We start from the raw sequence: 15,947 nt of genomic DNA, 5'->3' as shown, positions 1-15,947 counted from the left end.
GGCAGAAGTCCACCAACCCCAGGCCCACATTTACTACCAGCAACATACTTAGCTGTATGTGAACTATGGCAGTAGATTTTCCTGAAGTGAGAGACCAGATATTTAAATCTTCGACTGAATATACATCTTCTATTTTCATCAAGGCTTCTTTGATATAGTCTACATTCAAATGGCTTGGCACACCTATTAGGAATATATAATTTCTAAGTAAAATTTATTTTGGAAATAAAGGAACTTTTACATTACCGATAAGACATTTATCAAAGAAAACAAATGGCTTTGCTAAATTCAGTTTAAACAAATACTTTAAAATATTAATACTTCCAGATAAACCATGTACACATATATTTTTATTAAAAATGTAAGATATATACAAGAGGGTAATACATACTTTAGAAACATATTCATTCTCACTAAAAAGGAATGCCAATCAAACCAGAATACTTCATTAACAGATAAGCTAAGAAAAAAAAAAGGAAAAAAGAAGAAAAGAATATATAATGATAATAAGCCTATTGTTAAGAACTTTTATTTTCATGATTACACATAATATCAGTAAGGGAAGAATGCAGTAAATACAACAAAGTCACAATTTAAGTGGAAATTAAGGAATTAATACATAGTCTAGAATTGCATTTTTGTCCTAGTGCCACAGTTTATTAGCAACATGACCTTAACCAAAGTATGTTATCCCTCTGAACCTCAATTTTCTTATTTGTAAATGGGGATAATTTACCACATTATCTGCCTTACCTACTTTGCTTAGCTATTATAAGTGTCAAATGGGTAAAAGATGGGAGAGTTCATTAATTCTTATATGTTACATACATGTAAGGTACTGTTATATAGCCTAAAAGGTATTAGTAGAAAGCAAAACATGTAATTCCTATTCAGAATGTCCCCTGACTCCCAATCTGCTTTAGGGAAGTAATAAACTCATAATGAGGATATTAGTGAGATCTTACCTTCTAATATTATAACTACGGTATCCCATATGATTCGAAATGTTGTAAAAGCCACAAGTAATGAAAATACGTATGTACAGATGGGATCAGCAATCTTGTATTCTGGCTAAAGAGTAATAGATCAAAATTTATGATTAAATAGACAGATATAAAACAGACTACAAAGCAAAGCAAGGAATATGTCCCTTCTTGCTTGATTTTCTTTAGCAGAATTACAGAATACCTTTAAAACTTGGATACTGTAATTGAAAAGCATCTTCACTCTATCCTAGACAGTTTACGTTACTTGCCTCATGGGACCTATTTCCAGAAATGTAATCACTTGTTCTATTGTTCCTTGTGCCGTCTCTAAATCTTCTAGAATATTGGAGCTGGAAAGAATTGTGTGTGTGTGTGTGTGTGTGTATTTTTAAAGACAAAGTCTTGCTATGTTGCCCAGGTTGGTCTTGAACTCCTGGGCTCAACTGATCCTCCAGCCTCAGCTGGGATTATAGGCACAGCCACTGTACTCAGCTCTGGAAAAAGTTTTAGCAGCCACTAGTCTAAGCCCCTTGTAATAAAGAAGAGGGAACTCAAGTTTAGAGCTGAGGTATTTGCTCTCAAGGTCAAAGCATTAATGGCAGAGCCAAGACTAGAACCCACTCAGATCTCTGGATTTTTAGTCCAGTGCACATTTTACTACCTAGTAATTCAATCACGAGTTTTAAAATTGAGTTATCTGGGTAAGCATGGTGGCTCATGCCAGTAATCTCAGCACTATGGGAGGCTGAGGTGGGTGGATCACTTGAGGCCAGGAATTCGAGACCAGCCTGGCCAACATGGCGAAACCTTGTCTCTACTAAAAATACAAAAATTAGCTGGGCATGGTGGTGTGTACCTGTAATCCCAGCTACTCGGGAGGCTGGGGCATGATAATCACTTGAGCCTGGGAGGCAGAGGCTGCAGTGAGCCAAGATTGTGCCACTGCACTCCAGCCTGGGTGAGAAAGTGAGACTCTGTCTCAAAAATAAATAAATAAATAAAAAAGAAAATTGAATAATCCAGTGAAGGTACTACAAAACCAAATACAGATAAGTTACCCTGTGACGTGATATCATTTTGTTTACTGCTAACAAAAGAATTATAATGATTGTCAAGTAAACTTACATCAATGTAAAATGAATAGAACTGGCATTGGTGTCCAGTATACTGATATGACAATCAGCCTTAGTTTTCATGTTGAAATTAAATACATTTTAAAATAGAAAAATTACCAATCATATTACCTTGAATCGTATGATGTATGCAGCTATTAGCACACCAACACTCTGTACCAAATCTCCCAAAGCATGTACAAATGCAGCTCTCACTGCCAGGCTATCCTGCCCATGGTTACGTTCACACCCAGGACCCCTGGTAGGGGAATTTGAAGGCAGGGAGTGGGAATGGGAGTGATGGTGACCAGACTGGTTCAACAGAAACCCCATTCTGTTAAAAATAAAAGAAAACATTATTATTTTTCCTAATATTGACAAAAACATTTGTCACCAGTCAGACACTAATGAGGTAACATGGAACTCATTTATTTAATAAATTTGGAGCAACTATTATTTATCAGGTACTGTTCTAGGTACTGGGGTCAAAACAGTGATAAGATAGACATATCCCTACCCCCATGGAGCTTATGTTCTAGTAGAGAAGGCAGAGAAGCCAACAAATAAATACATAATATATAGCCAGGCAATGTGAAATGCTTTGGAGAAACATAAAGCATTGTAAGGGGATGGAGGATGATGGGCAGAGTGGTAACGGAAGGCCTCTCAGATTTTCTCTGAGCAGATACCTGAAGGAGGTCAGACAGCAAGTGGTGGAAGAGTGTTCTAGGCAGAAGAATAGCAGAGCAAAGGCCCTAACATGAAAATGTGCTCTGTGTACTTGAAAAAAGAAAGACAGCCACTGTGGGCCAGAATAAAGTGAGCAAAAGTGCTAGGAGATGAGTTGTAGAGGTACACAGAGTCTTACTAACAAGGCTGCAGTAAAAATTTGATTACATTCAGGGACTGCTGTGGGGTGGGGGGAGGGGGGAGGGATAGCATTAGGAGATATACCTAATGCTAAATGACGAGTTAATGGGTACAGCACACCAACATGGCACAAGTATACATATGTAACAAACCTGCACGTTGTGCACATGTACCCTAAAACTTAAAGTATAGTAATAATAAAATTTAAAAAAAATTTGATTTCATTCTAAGTACAAATAGAAGCCACTAGGGCAGGGATTGGTAAACTGTAGCTGGTAGATCATATTTGGCTCACTGATTTTTTTTTGTACATAAAGTTTTATTCGAACACAGCCATGTTCATTTGTTTACATGCTAAGTGTGGCTGTTTTTGTTTTATAACAAGTGTTGAGTAGCTTTGAAAGAGAATATATAGATCTCAAAGCTTAAAATATTTACTATCTAGCCTTTTACAGAAAAAAAATTGCTGACCCTGGTCTAAATGATTAAATCTGTAACTTCATTATTTTTTGTTTGTTTGTTTGTTTGTTTTTGAGACAGGGTTTTGCTCTGTCGCCCAGGCTGGAGTGCAGTGGCCCAATCATAGCTCAATGCAGTCTTGATCGCCTGTGTTCAAGTGACCTTCCCACTTTAGCCCCCCAAGTAGCTGAGACCACAGGCAGGAGCCACCATGCCTGGCTAATTTTTATTTTTAGTAGAGATGAGGTCTCACTATGTTGGCCAGGCTGTCTTGAACTCCAGAGCGCAAGTGATCTTCCCACCTTGGCCTCCCAAAGTGTTGGGATTATAGGTGTGAACCACTGTATATGGCCTAACTTAAACTTTCAAAAGTTTCTTCCCTAAAAAGTTTTAAGGGAAAAAAACTGATAGCTTAAGAAAAAAAAAATCTAGTTAACACAAAAGTATTCTAAAAGTTAAACAACAACAAAAAACTTTGTCCTACTTAAATTCATGATTTTGACTCAATCTCCAATATACCTGGGCAAACTAATGAGGAATTTATAATGTCCATAGTGTTTCATTTATCAGAAAAGTTAATGAGTTATATCATTTTTAAAATATCAAAATATCACTGAATATTACTGAATGCATATGCAATAGTCTCTGAGTTCACAGTACTTGAAAATATTAATGTGAAAAAAATAGAGCTTACATTACATTAACTGCAACTCCAATAGCTGCGGTGATGAGCATTATATCTCCATTTATTTCATAGTTCATATGGATAGTTCTTTGCACAGCTTCATATAAGAGGAATCCCATAAGTATATACACCAACAGCACACTAATCATAGCTGACAAAACCTCTAGAGAGAAAAACACATATAACAAATATATTTTCAGGATGGTTACTACACTTCATACCAACTAAATATTATACAGTCTTTTTTATATTCTTTCCTCTAAGGAGATAAAAGCACTCTATTGTTTCTGTCACGTCATTTTTCTTATTTATTTTTTTGAGACAGGGTCTCACTCTGTCACCCTGGCTGGAGTGCAGTGGCCTGATCATACATGGTTCACTGCAGCCTCGATCTCCCAGGCTCAAGTGATCCTCCCATCTCAGCCTCCAAGTAGCTGGTACTACAGGCACATGCCACCATACCTGGCTAATCATTTTTCTTATTTAAAATGTGTTTAGCACTTACAGAAAAAAAAAGTGGTTAGCAGCTTGACTGATCTGGATCCTCCACTAATTTACCCTTACCTCTCCCTCTCCTCCACTCATCTCTCTCTAGGACCAAATTATGTATATTTACAGACCACGCACAAGGTAAAAAATGACAAAATGCGAAAAAATATTTGTCACGTATGTGATCACAGACTAATTTCTTGATATAAAAAAGTACACACAAAAGTCAGTAACAGGCAAGGTGTGGTGGCTCATGCCTGTAATCCCCCAACACTTTGGGAGGCTGAGATGGAAGGATCACTTGAGCCCATGAGTTGGAGATCAGCCTAGGCAACATAGAGAGACTCCATCTCTCTTTGTTTTTCCCTTCCCTTCATGTCAAATGGGTAATGTGCCAACGTTGTAACAAGGTTCCAGGGTGGCACATCTCACACATGTATGTGAACAACTAATTATCAGCTCATGAACTACAAGAGGATCAAGACTCTATCTCTAAAAAAAATATTAAAAATTAGCTGGACATGGTGGTGAGCGCCTATGGTCCCAGCTACTCAGGAGGCTGAGGTGGGAGGATTGTTTAAACCCAGGAGGTTGAGGCTGAAGTGAACCGTATGCTACTGGACTCCAGCCTGGTCTCCAGAGCTGTCTCAAAAAAAAAAAAAAAAATCAATAAGAAAATTCACAGTAAACAGAAATGGCCAAATTCTCAAAATCAGTCATAATAAATGAAATTCAAATAGGAGTAAGATTTATTTCCTCCTATTAAATTGGCATTTTTTAAAAAATCAAAAGTTTGATAATAGCCAGAGTTAGCAAGGATCTACTGGTGGAAGTATCTAATAGTATTACCTTTTTGGAGAGCCAATTGATAAAACTAATCAAAACTTAAAATGTATACATTCCTTGATCTAACAATTGTACTTTTAGGACTCTACCTGATAGAAACACCTGCACGTGTGCAAAGATATCTACAAGGCTTTCACTGTAGCATTGTCTGTAGCAACCAAAAAAAAAAACAAAAACCTGGAGACATCCTAAATGTCCACCAAAGAGGAACTTCATAAGTTATGATTTATACAGTTGGGATACCACACAACCATTTATTTTTTAAAAAAGGAAAAGAAGAAAAAAAATCAAACAAACTGATAATCACAAGAAAGTATTACATTTGGGAAGTGGTACTAGAAGTTTGGGGGATTTATTTTTCACTGTATTATTTTTGGTAATATTTAAAGTGTTTTAAGTTTTTACCAAAAATGCATATTACCTTTAGACTAAAAAAATTTTCTTAAGGCATGCAAATATTCATGGCTTCATGAAGGCTATTAATTAAACGTTGTATATAATAGCAAATTATTGGAAGCAACCAAAAAAGTGATTAGTAGGGACCTTGTAATGTGGAATACTATGCATGTATAAAGAAGAAAAGAGCTTATTCTGGTAAGGAATAATGCCCAAGACATAGTGTTATGTGAAAAAAAGCAAAGTACACAACTGTGTATGATACATTACCATTTGTATAAAAAAAAGAAAAAAGAGAATATATAAATAATCACCTGCAAATGCAATCTCCAGAAGGATTATACAAAATACTCATAAAAAACTGGTTATCTTGGGTGAGGAGAACTGGTGGCTGGGAGACAGGGATGACCTTGACCTATATATGCTTCTGTACCATTTGAATTTTCTACTATGTAAACATAAAGCAAAATAATTTTGTATCTTTTCAAAATAACAAAAAGAGCAATGTGAAGTACATTTAAAAACAGTGAGTCCAGACGCGGTGGCTTATGCCTGTAATCCCAGCACTTTGGGAGACCAAGGTGGGCGGATCACCTGAGGTCAGGATTTCAAGACCAGCCTGACCAACATGGCAAAAGCCCGTCTCTACTAAAAATAGAAAAATTATCTGGGCATGGTTGTGGGTGCCTGTAATCCCAACTCCTTGGGAGGCTGAGGCAGAAGAATCACTTGAACTCAGGAGCAGGAGGTTGCAGTGAGCCAAGATCACACCACTGCACTCCAGCCTGAGTGAAAATTAACATTATTATATGAAACAAGCATTAACCCTCAAACAATAAAAGGAAGAAAATAATTTAAGGAATATTTTTCCTTTAGAGAAACCTGACACTAATCCTGTAAGTGTTAATAGGTAAAATAATCTGGGAAACTGTTATGTGGAAGAACTCATTGCTCAAAAGTTAAGTATATTGGACTCTGACACATTTTCATTCCAATTTATAAATTATAACACAAAAAAATTATCTAGCAATTATAGGCTATTTCCTGAAGACACCTAATGTAGTTAAAACTCCTATAAAAACCGTTGGGCACGGTGGTTCACGCCTGTAGTCCCAGCACTTTGGGAGGCCGAGGCGGGTGGATCACAAGGTCAGGAGTTCAAGACCAGCCTGGCCAATATGGCGAAACGCTATCTCTACTAAAAGTGCAAAAGTTAGCTGGGCATGGTGGCGGGCGTCTGTAGCCCCAGCTACTCAGGAGGCTGAGGCAGGAGAATTGCTTGAACCTGGGAGGGTGGAGATTGCAGTGAGCTGAGATTATGCCACTGCACCCCAGCCTGGCTGACAGAGTGAGACTCTGTCTCAAAAACAAAAACAAAATAACACTCCTATAAAAACCTGTGCATCAACAGAACAGATATAAGAATAAAACAAAAACATACCATTTCTATTCAAAACCTATGGAACACCTATTTCTAACATACAGATAATCATACTTTGAAAGAGATATGTTAATATATTTTTAAAAGAGATATAAGCTGAAAAAGAGAAAAGACCAAATGAAATATACAAAGCTATGGAGAGACCTCTATATTAAGTACAGACTATACACTCTTTGAGGATATGGTCCAAGTCTTATTTCATGTCATATTTACTGTAGTACTTAGGAGAGTAGTTCACATTGATAGCAGGTATTCAAATATTTATGGATGATTTTGTAGAATCAAATTAGTCAAGGGTTAAGCAAGGGAAGATGATAAAAGGCTATACAATTAAGAAAATGAAGCTAAATATGAATAATAGGTTATTACTTAATCCCCCAAAAAACAAAAAGTAAATAAGTTAAAAGAGAAGGTGTAAGCCAAATAAAAAAAACACATGGGATTTCTTGTCAAAGTTATAACTGCTGATGGTAAAGTACACATATAAAAATACTGTAAAGAGGCCGGGTGCAGTAGCTCATACCTGTAATCCCAGCACTTTGGGAGGCTGAGGTGGGCAGATCACCTGAGGTCAGGAGTTTGAGACCAGCCTGGCCAACATGGCAAAACCCCATCTCTACTAAAAGTACAAAAATTAGCTGGTCATGGTGGCAGCCGCTTGTAATCCCAGCTACTCAGGAGGCTGAGGCACAAAAATTGCTTAAACCTGGGAGGTGGAGGTTGCAGTGAGCTGAGATTGCACCACTGCACTCCAGCCTGGGTGGCAGAGTGAGACTCTGTCTCAAAAAAAAAAAAAAAAAAAAAAAAACTGTAAAGAAGAAATAATTTAAAAAATTCGAAACTATAGAATCTCATGTGCTTGTGGTAGCCTCCTACCACCAGGAGAACTTTAACCAAGTACCAAGGCTGAAGCTAGCAGTTAGCTCACCATAGTTTTTAAGGTGCCCTAATCAAAATTTTAATATAAAAATTATGAAGCATGTGGTGGCTCACACCTGTAATCCCTGCTACTTGGGAAGCTGAAGGGGGAGGATCACTTGAGGTCAAGAGTTCAAGACCAGCCTGAGCAACATAGTGAGACCCTGTCTCTCCCCCGAAAATTGGCCAAGTGTGGTAGTGTACGCCTATTGTCCCAGCTACTTGGGAGGTTGAGGCAGGAGGATCACTTGGAGTTTGAGGATGCAGTGAGCTATGATAGTGCCACTACACTCCAGCCAGGGTGAGAGTGAGACCCCTGTCTCTCAAAAAAAAAAAAAAAAAAAACTACAAAGCAATACACTTTATACTTATAAAGATTCATAGTCACATAAGTTAATGTCATAGAGATGTGCTTGGTTATGAAAATTTAAAACTCATAATTAAAAATTACTTCAAAATCCCTTATATAATTAGGTTGTCTATACTTTCCAATTTTTCTGGGATAGTCCTAGTTTATGTTTGTTGTTCTGGCATAGTTATGAATAGTGCCCCGTTTCACTCTCAAAACTGTTCTGGTTTGGATGATAAATTATAGTTACCCTAGTAGGACTGTCAGATATAATATTGGATGCCCAGTTAAATTTGTATTTCAGACAACAAATAATTTTTTAGTGTAAGTATGTCCTACACAGTATTTCAGATATATTAGGCATCCTATGAGTATGCTAAATCTGGCAAATCCCACACTCCAGTGATTTTACCAAACCACTTAAAAATCACTGTTTTGTGAATTCTCAGATAAGGCAAACCTACATTCAAGATAAAGTGAAATGAAAGTCAAACACAGCGCATGAACAGAGCTCCTTGGCAGGACTCCCACCCTTACAAGGCCCACTATATTCTGGCAGCCTGCAGCTGAAAAGTCAGTTCTCTATGGCACAGTTTTCACTCACATGAGAAGGATAAGAGATTCTAATACCTGCCTACAGTTAACAGTAATGGAATTCAGCTGATTTCTAGAAACTCCCAAAATGGCATATTAAGATACTGCTATCAATGATATCCGTTTTCTAGTCATTAATAAGGAATGTGCCTCATTAATAAGGAATGTGGTTCCCTTGGTGAAAAGCAAAGACACCGGTCTGTTATCTTTTATTCTAATCACCTGCCAAAATGTCTTCTGGGATAGAGTAGTAATAAATGCAAAAGGGAAAAAAAGTAAACTTTTAAGTAGATTTTTAGGGCTGAGATTTATAATTGGAAGTATAAAGCAAAGACAATACTATCTAACTAAAAATTCTAAGAGCAGAAATATAATCATTTATTCTGATAAAACAAAAAGCTCTTTCATTTGAATACATTAAGCTTTGGTGAAATACTATAAATAGGACTAACTTAGGGTTTAAAAATTTTTCCTTCATAATATTCTTAACATGATGGAATGCAGATAAAAACAGGCAAGATTCTGCTCCCTCCCATCCCCCCATTTAAGAGAGAGGGAAGCTTTCGATCAACAACCAAATTATGACCTGCTGCAATTTTCTCATTCTTGTTCTGGGTTGGTCTTCAGTCACATAACTTACAATAAAGTTTTCCAAGACAAAAGGAGTACATATCGGATGACTATTTCATTTTCTTAAAAGAGACTCAGGAACTTTCACAATTAAAATTCTGGATTTCTGTGAAAGCTACCACCCCATTAGCTTTAGGTAAATTTGTTTTTTTAAATAGAGACAGGGTATCACTATGTTGGCCAGGTTGGTCTTAAACTCCTTGCCTCAAGCAATCCTCTCACCTCAGCCACTTTAGGTGAACTTGAATGGTCATCTTTCAATCAAAATAGAAATTTAGCATTTAAAAGTCTTGAAAAATGGCTGGGTATGGTAGCTCATGCCTATAATCCCTGCACTTTGGGAGGCTGAGGAGGACAGATTGCTTGAGCTCAGGAGTTTGAGACCAGCCTGGGAAACATGGTGAAATCTCATCTCTGAAAAAATAAATAAATAAATAAATAAATAAACAGTCAGGTGTGGTAGCACATGCCTATAGTTCTAGCTACTCGGGAGGCTGAGGTGGAAGAATAGCTTGAGGACAGGAGGTCAAGACTGTAGTGAGCCTTGATCATGCCACTGCACTTCAGCCTCGGCAACAGAGCAAGTCCCTGTCTCAGAAAAAAAAAAAGATTTTTATGAAAATACTACAAAACCATTAATATAGTTTTGTTTTGTTTCTCTCTGTCACCCAGGCTGAAGTGCAGTGGCGCAATCTTGGCTCACTGCAACCTCCGCCTCCCAGGTTCAAGCAATTCTCCTTCCTCAGCCTCCCGAGTAGCTGGAATTACAGGCACATGTCACTATGCTCGGCTAATTTTTTTGGTATTTTTAGTAGAGACGGGGTTTCACCATGTTGGCCAGGGTAGTTTCAAATTCCTGACCTCAGGTGATATGCCCATATCAGCCTCCCAAACTGCTGGGATTACAGGCATGAGCCACCGCACCCGGCCTAATATAGTTTTTAAAATATATTTTGCCAGCTAAGTCTACACATACATAATTAAATCACTCCACTTGGCTGAACTGGAGCATGAGAGGAGGGAGTAAGATGAGTTAATATGTGTATTTGCTACAAGATCACGGGTCTTTTCATTCAGCTGAAATACAAACAAATGTTTATAGTCAATGATCTAATAAAAACAAATACGCCCTGAATTTCATATATAGAGAATAAACAGTTTGAATGGCTAATAAATGCTAAAAGAAAAAATTAAATAGGAGAAAACATAGATGATTATCAAGTTTTAATAGTACTATATGAAAATTGTTTACTGCATATTTTAAAACATCAATAAATTGCCAAAACTAGGAGTTTTCAAGGTTCACATGAAAAACACTGGATTCCTTCTCTGTCATCCTCTGTTATTTTCCATCAAGTACCTTATTCTTTCTCTTCCTAGAATTTATTACAATTTATTATTATTATTATTTTTTATTTTATTTTTTATTATTATACATTAGGTTTTAGGGTACATGTGCACAATGTGCAGGTTTGTTACATATGTATCCATGTGCCATGTTGGTTTGCTGCACCCATTAACTCGTCATTTAGCATTAGGTATATCTCCTAATGCTGTCCCTCCCCCCTCCCCCCACCCCACAACAGTCCCCGGAGTGTGATGTTCCCCTTCCTGTGTCCATGAGTTCTCATTTTTCAATTCCCACCTATGAGTGAGAACATGCGGTGTTTGGTTTTTTGTCCTTGCGATAGTTTACTGAGAATGATGTTTTCCAATTTCATCCATGTCCCTACAAAGGACATGAACTCATCATTTTTTATGGCTGCATAGTATTCCATGGTGTATATGTGCCACATTTTCTTAATCCAGTCTATCATTGTTGGACATTTGGGTTGGTTCCAAGTTTTTGCTATTGTGAATAGTGCCGCAATAAACATACGTGTGCATGTGTCTTTATAGCAGCATGATTTATAGTCCTTTGGGTATATACCCAGTAATGGGATGGCTGGGTCAAATGGTATTTCTAGTTCTAGATCCCTGAGGAATTGCCACACTGCCAAAAGAACAAAGCTGGAGGCATCACGCTACCTGACTTCAAACTATACTACAAGGCTACAGTAACCAAAACAGCATGGTACTGGTACCACAACAGAGATATAGATCAATGGAACAGAACAGAGCCCTCAGAAATGATGCCGCATATCTACAACTATCTGATCTTTGACAAATTTATTATTATTTTTATGTTTGTATACCTATGTACTACGTATTTCCCCACCTATACTATTATTCATTCATTCAACAAGTAACTATGAGGCACTATAACAATTTGCTTCAACTATGTAAATCACACACAATCCAAGCATATTTATATTCATGGGTGTTGTATAAATGTACTGGCCTACCATAACTGTTAACTTTGCTAATGCTATGATGCCAATAATGAGTATTGTTCACTTAACAAAACTCAGTTACAGTTTCACTTAAACTACGTAACACTTGTCTTTCCATTGCTTAAAAAAACTATATATAGCAAACATCTGAAGACAGGTTTCAGAGGTCTACAAAAATGAATAAGGAAGGAGAGTGGAGCTATATTCTCTCTTCTAATTCCTTTTGTGCTATTTTTCTTTTCTACCTTCTTCCAATAGAGGATAGGAAGGAAACAAAAGGAAAAAGAGTGGGCTATATTGGATTTGCCTAGGACTTCTAAACTAGTACATGTTGAGCACCCCTAATGAGAAAATTCTAAATTCTAAATGCTCCAAAATTTGAAAGTTTTTGAGCACCAATATGATGCTCAAAGGGGCATTTCAGATTTTGGATTAAGGATGCCCAACCTGTATTTGTATTTCAACTCAGGCTAAAGACATCATAAGAGGATTTTCAGTGGCCCACTGTCACCACCAGAATGGCAAGCTAAACTCCAAAGTTTGTCTTTCGATCTCCCCTTCCATTATAAATAATCTCCTACTTCTGCCTTATTGCTCCCCCTACAACACACCCAAGGTGCCTACTACTCTCAAGCTGATGTCTAGCTATCCAGTGTGGACTACCTCACTCATGTCTTCTTTCAGCCTCAATAAAAACTCCCATCCCTAGGAAGTTCTAGGAATTTATTCTTTTCCTATAGATGTTGATTTGATGTGATTAAATTCTCACTAAGATGTGAATAATTAATAGGCATAACTTTTGTCAGTGGTGGGAGGAAGTTGTCAAAATGAATCACTAACTAGGAGATTATAGGTTTTTTTTGGCTGTGTGTTTGTGGGAAGACTTTTTAGCTGAATAGTTTTCTATCCCTAGAGCAAGAGGGGATAAGAAATCCCAACTACATGGAATTAGCATTGTAACCAGGTACCTACCCAGGACAATCCATCATCTAGCCAGCTCTGCCAGGGTTTCTGCTCAGTAAAACTACATATCATTAGGAAAGACATCTATCCTATACTGTCACTTAGCCATGAGCCCAGGCCGATTTTTTTTTTTTTTGAGACAGAGTCTCACTCTGTCACTCAGGCTGTAGTGCAGTGGCACCATCTCAGCTCACTGCAACTTGCGCTTCCTGAGTTCAAGCAATTCTCCTGCCTCAGCCTCCCGAGTAGCTGGGACTACAGGTGCCCGCCATCATGCCTGGCTAATTTTTTTGTATTTTTAGTAAAGACGGGGTTTCACCATGTTAGCCAGGATGGTCTCAATCTCCTGACCTCGTGATCTGCCCGCCTTGGCCTCTCAGAGTGCTGGGATTACAGGGGTGAGCCACTGTGACTGGCCCAGGCTGATGATTTTTATTACCATAGTGCAAAGCTTGCTTTTTATTTCAAATACAAACAACTCTGCTTACTACAGTCCTTTCACATGAGCATTATCTTTATCTAATTCACACAACCTCTTCAGCCCACCATCTGGAAGAAAAACCATATAAATATAGTCAATTACTTTCACCAGAAGGACAGAAGGATAGAGGCAGAAAGCAAGCAAGCAGGTGGAGCCTGTTCTCTTTAGAATGGCATTTCCTCTTTGTCTGGAAGAGAATGCTATTCCTCCTGAGAACTTGTGGGATTTCTCCTACAGTGTGGTTTCATTACATTCAAAATTTTATTACCTTCCAGAATAAGATAACATGCCCACAATCAAATAAATCCAGGCATTTAAAAATAACTCGCATATGGCCCCTACCCTGCTCTCCATCTTCCTACAAAAAGCTGTGATTGTAGTTCATTATAAAACAATAATGAGAGAAAAGAGATGAAAAATAAAAACCTGAATGATTTTATACAATCTGTGGTCTCACATGAAGGAAAAGTTGCAACAGAACAGAACTGACTCCTGGAATAGCCACTGTATCCCACAAATCTAAGACTACCCTTCTTTCACCTTGACTGATTTTTGCTAAAATGAACTGTTATATTGCGAATAAATTACCAAAGACTTACGAGTTTAAAGAGCATGTCTTGAAAAACTGTTATTTAATCATCAGAGTGAATCATCTTTTTTCCTATTATTTAGCTAAGAATTCTGATTGGGGGAGAACAGTAGGCCATTTTGGAGCATGGAGCATCTTGAGAGATATGAAAAATCTGGGTAAGATGATATACAGGCAGGTAGAAGAGGGAAGGAAAAACAGAAGGCTGAAACTAACTTTTATTGGGAATTTACTCTGTGCCAGAACCATGTTAGGTACTTTATTTTCCTTACCACATTATTTACTTTTCACAATTCTGCAATACAAATATTATTCCTAGTTTACAGAAGAAACTTCTAGTTCAAGAGAGTAACTTACTCTCCAAAAGGTCATATAGATGGATCTCAGATTTGAACAAAAGATGACTTAGCCACGAAGTTCTAAGTGGTAAGTACTAAAGCAAATAGGATCAGCCCCTCACTGAGATAAGGAAGAAAAAATTCCCTTCTGACAAATTTCTTTCTATACCCAAAAGGGACCTTTAAGTCAGGTGTACAACCAGTACAACAGTACTATCCAGCTATGTTAAGGATCTATCTATCTATCTATCTATCTATCTATCTATCTATCTATCTATATGTTTTTGTTTTATTTTATTTTATTTTTTTTTGAGACGGAGTTTCACTCTTGTTGCCCAGGCTGGAATGCAATGGCACCATCTTGGCTCACCGCAACCTCTGCCTCCCAGGTTCAAGTGATTTTACTGCCTCAGCCTCCCAAGTAGCTGGGATTATAGGCGGCCGCCAACACGCCCAGGTAATTTTTTTGTATTTTTAGTAGAGATAGGGTTTCACCATGTTGGCCAGGCTGGTCTTGAACTTTTGACCTCAGGAGATCCACTCTCCTTGGCCTCCCAAAGTGCTGGGATTACTGGTGTGAGTATTTTTATAGTCTATTCTGTGAACATGACCACAGTTTTGGAAGTATAGAAAAATGTGGCCAGGTGCGGTGGCTCATGCCTGTAATCCCAGCACTTTGGGAGGCCGAGGCGGGCGGATCACGGGGTCAGGAGATCGACACCATCCTGGCTAACATGGTGAAACCCCGTCTCTACTAAAAATACAAAAAAATTAGCTGGGCGTGGTGGCAGGCGCCTCTAGTCCCAGCTACTCAGGAGGCTGAGGCAGGAGAATGGTGTGAACCTGGGAGGCTGAGCTTGCAGTGAGCCAAGATCGTGCCACTGCACTCCAGCCTGGGCGACACAGCGAAATTCCGTCTCAAAAAAAAAAAAAAAAGAGAATTATGGAAAAATGTTTTCAAGTTCCAAATATTTAGTCCCAAATTACAAAAACACCACTACTCCGAGTTTGGCAACTGGTTTCATTTACTCCCAAAACAAATGATTTAAGGATTATGCATTGTTCTAAATTGTCTGTTCCACAGCTTTCATGCCCTTATTTATTCAGCCTGAATATGCAAATTTATGTTTTTGTCTTGTTTTAGACAGAGTCTTGCTCTGTCCCCTAAGCTGGAGGGCAGTAGCACGCACATAGCTCACTGCAGCCCTGACCTCCTGGGCTCAAGTGATCCTCCTGCCTCAGCCTCCTGAGTAGCTGAGACTATAGGTGCGTGCCACCATGGCTGGCTAATTTTTAAAAAACTTTTTGTAAAGATAGGGGTCCCGCTTTGTTGCCCAGGCTGGTCTCAAACTCAAGGGCTCAAGCAAACTTCCTACTATGGCCTCCCAAAATGCTGTGATTATAGGAGTGAGCCACCATGCCTATCCAAAAATTAGTGCCAGACACAGAGAGTTTAATATTACCTGTT

General features: G+C 38.1%; 1 protein-coding gene and 1 non-coding gene across 2 annotated transcripts in view; both read right to left on the bottom strand.

Annotated features, from left to right (window-relative positions):
* The window catches only part of SLC30A4 (solute carrier family 30 member 4), a 35,845-nt gene that overhangs the window by 1,488 nt on the left and 18,410 nt on the right, over positions 1-15,947 (bottom strand). The window contains exons 4-7 of the mRNA XM_003266870.4: positions 4,122-4,275; positions 2,231-2,432; positions 966-1,071; positions 49-183 (exon numbers count right to left, since the gene is read on the bottom strand). Of these exons, the coding sequence (XP_003266918.1) occupies positions 49-183; positions 966-1,071; positions 2,231-2,432; positions 4,122-4,275 (597 nt within the window). The remainder of the gene's footprint in view (positions 1-48; positions 184-965; positions 1,072-2,230; positions 2,433-4,121; positions 4,276-15,947) is intronic.
* LOC115835774 lies at positions 4,978-5,080 on the bottom strand. The gene has a single exon (XR_004030795.1). It is a non-coding gene; the product is annotated as a small nucleolar RNA U13 (small nucleolar RNA).

The sequence above is a fragment of the Nomascus leucogenys genome, chromosome 6, assembly GCF_006542625.1.
Source record: "Nomascus leucogenys isolate Asia chromosome 6, Asia_NLE_v1, whole genome shotgun sequence".
NCBI lineage: Eukaryota > Metazoa > Chordata > Mammalia > Primates > Hylobatidae > Nomascus > Nomascus leucogenys.
Note: the sequence above shows the minus strand (reverse complement) of the source record. Positions and strands in the feature narration are given on the sequence as shown.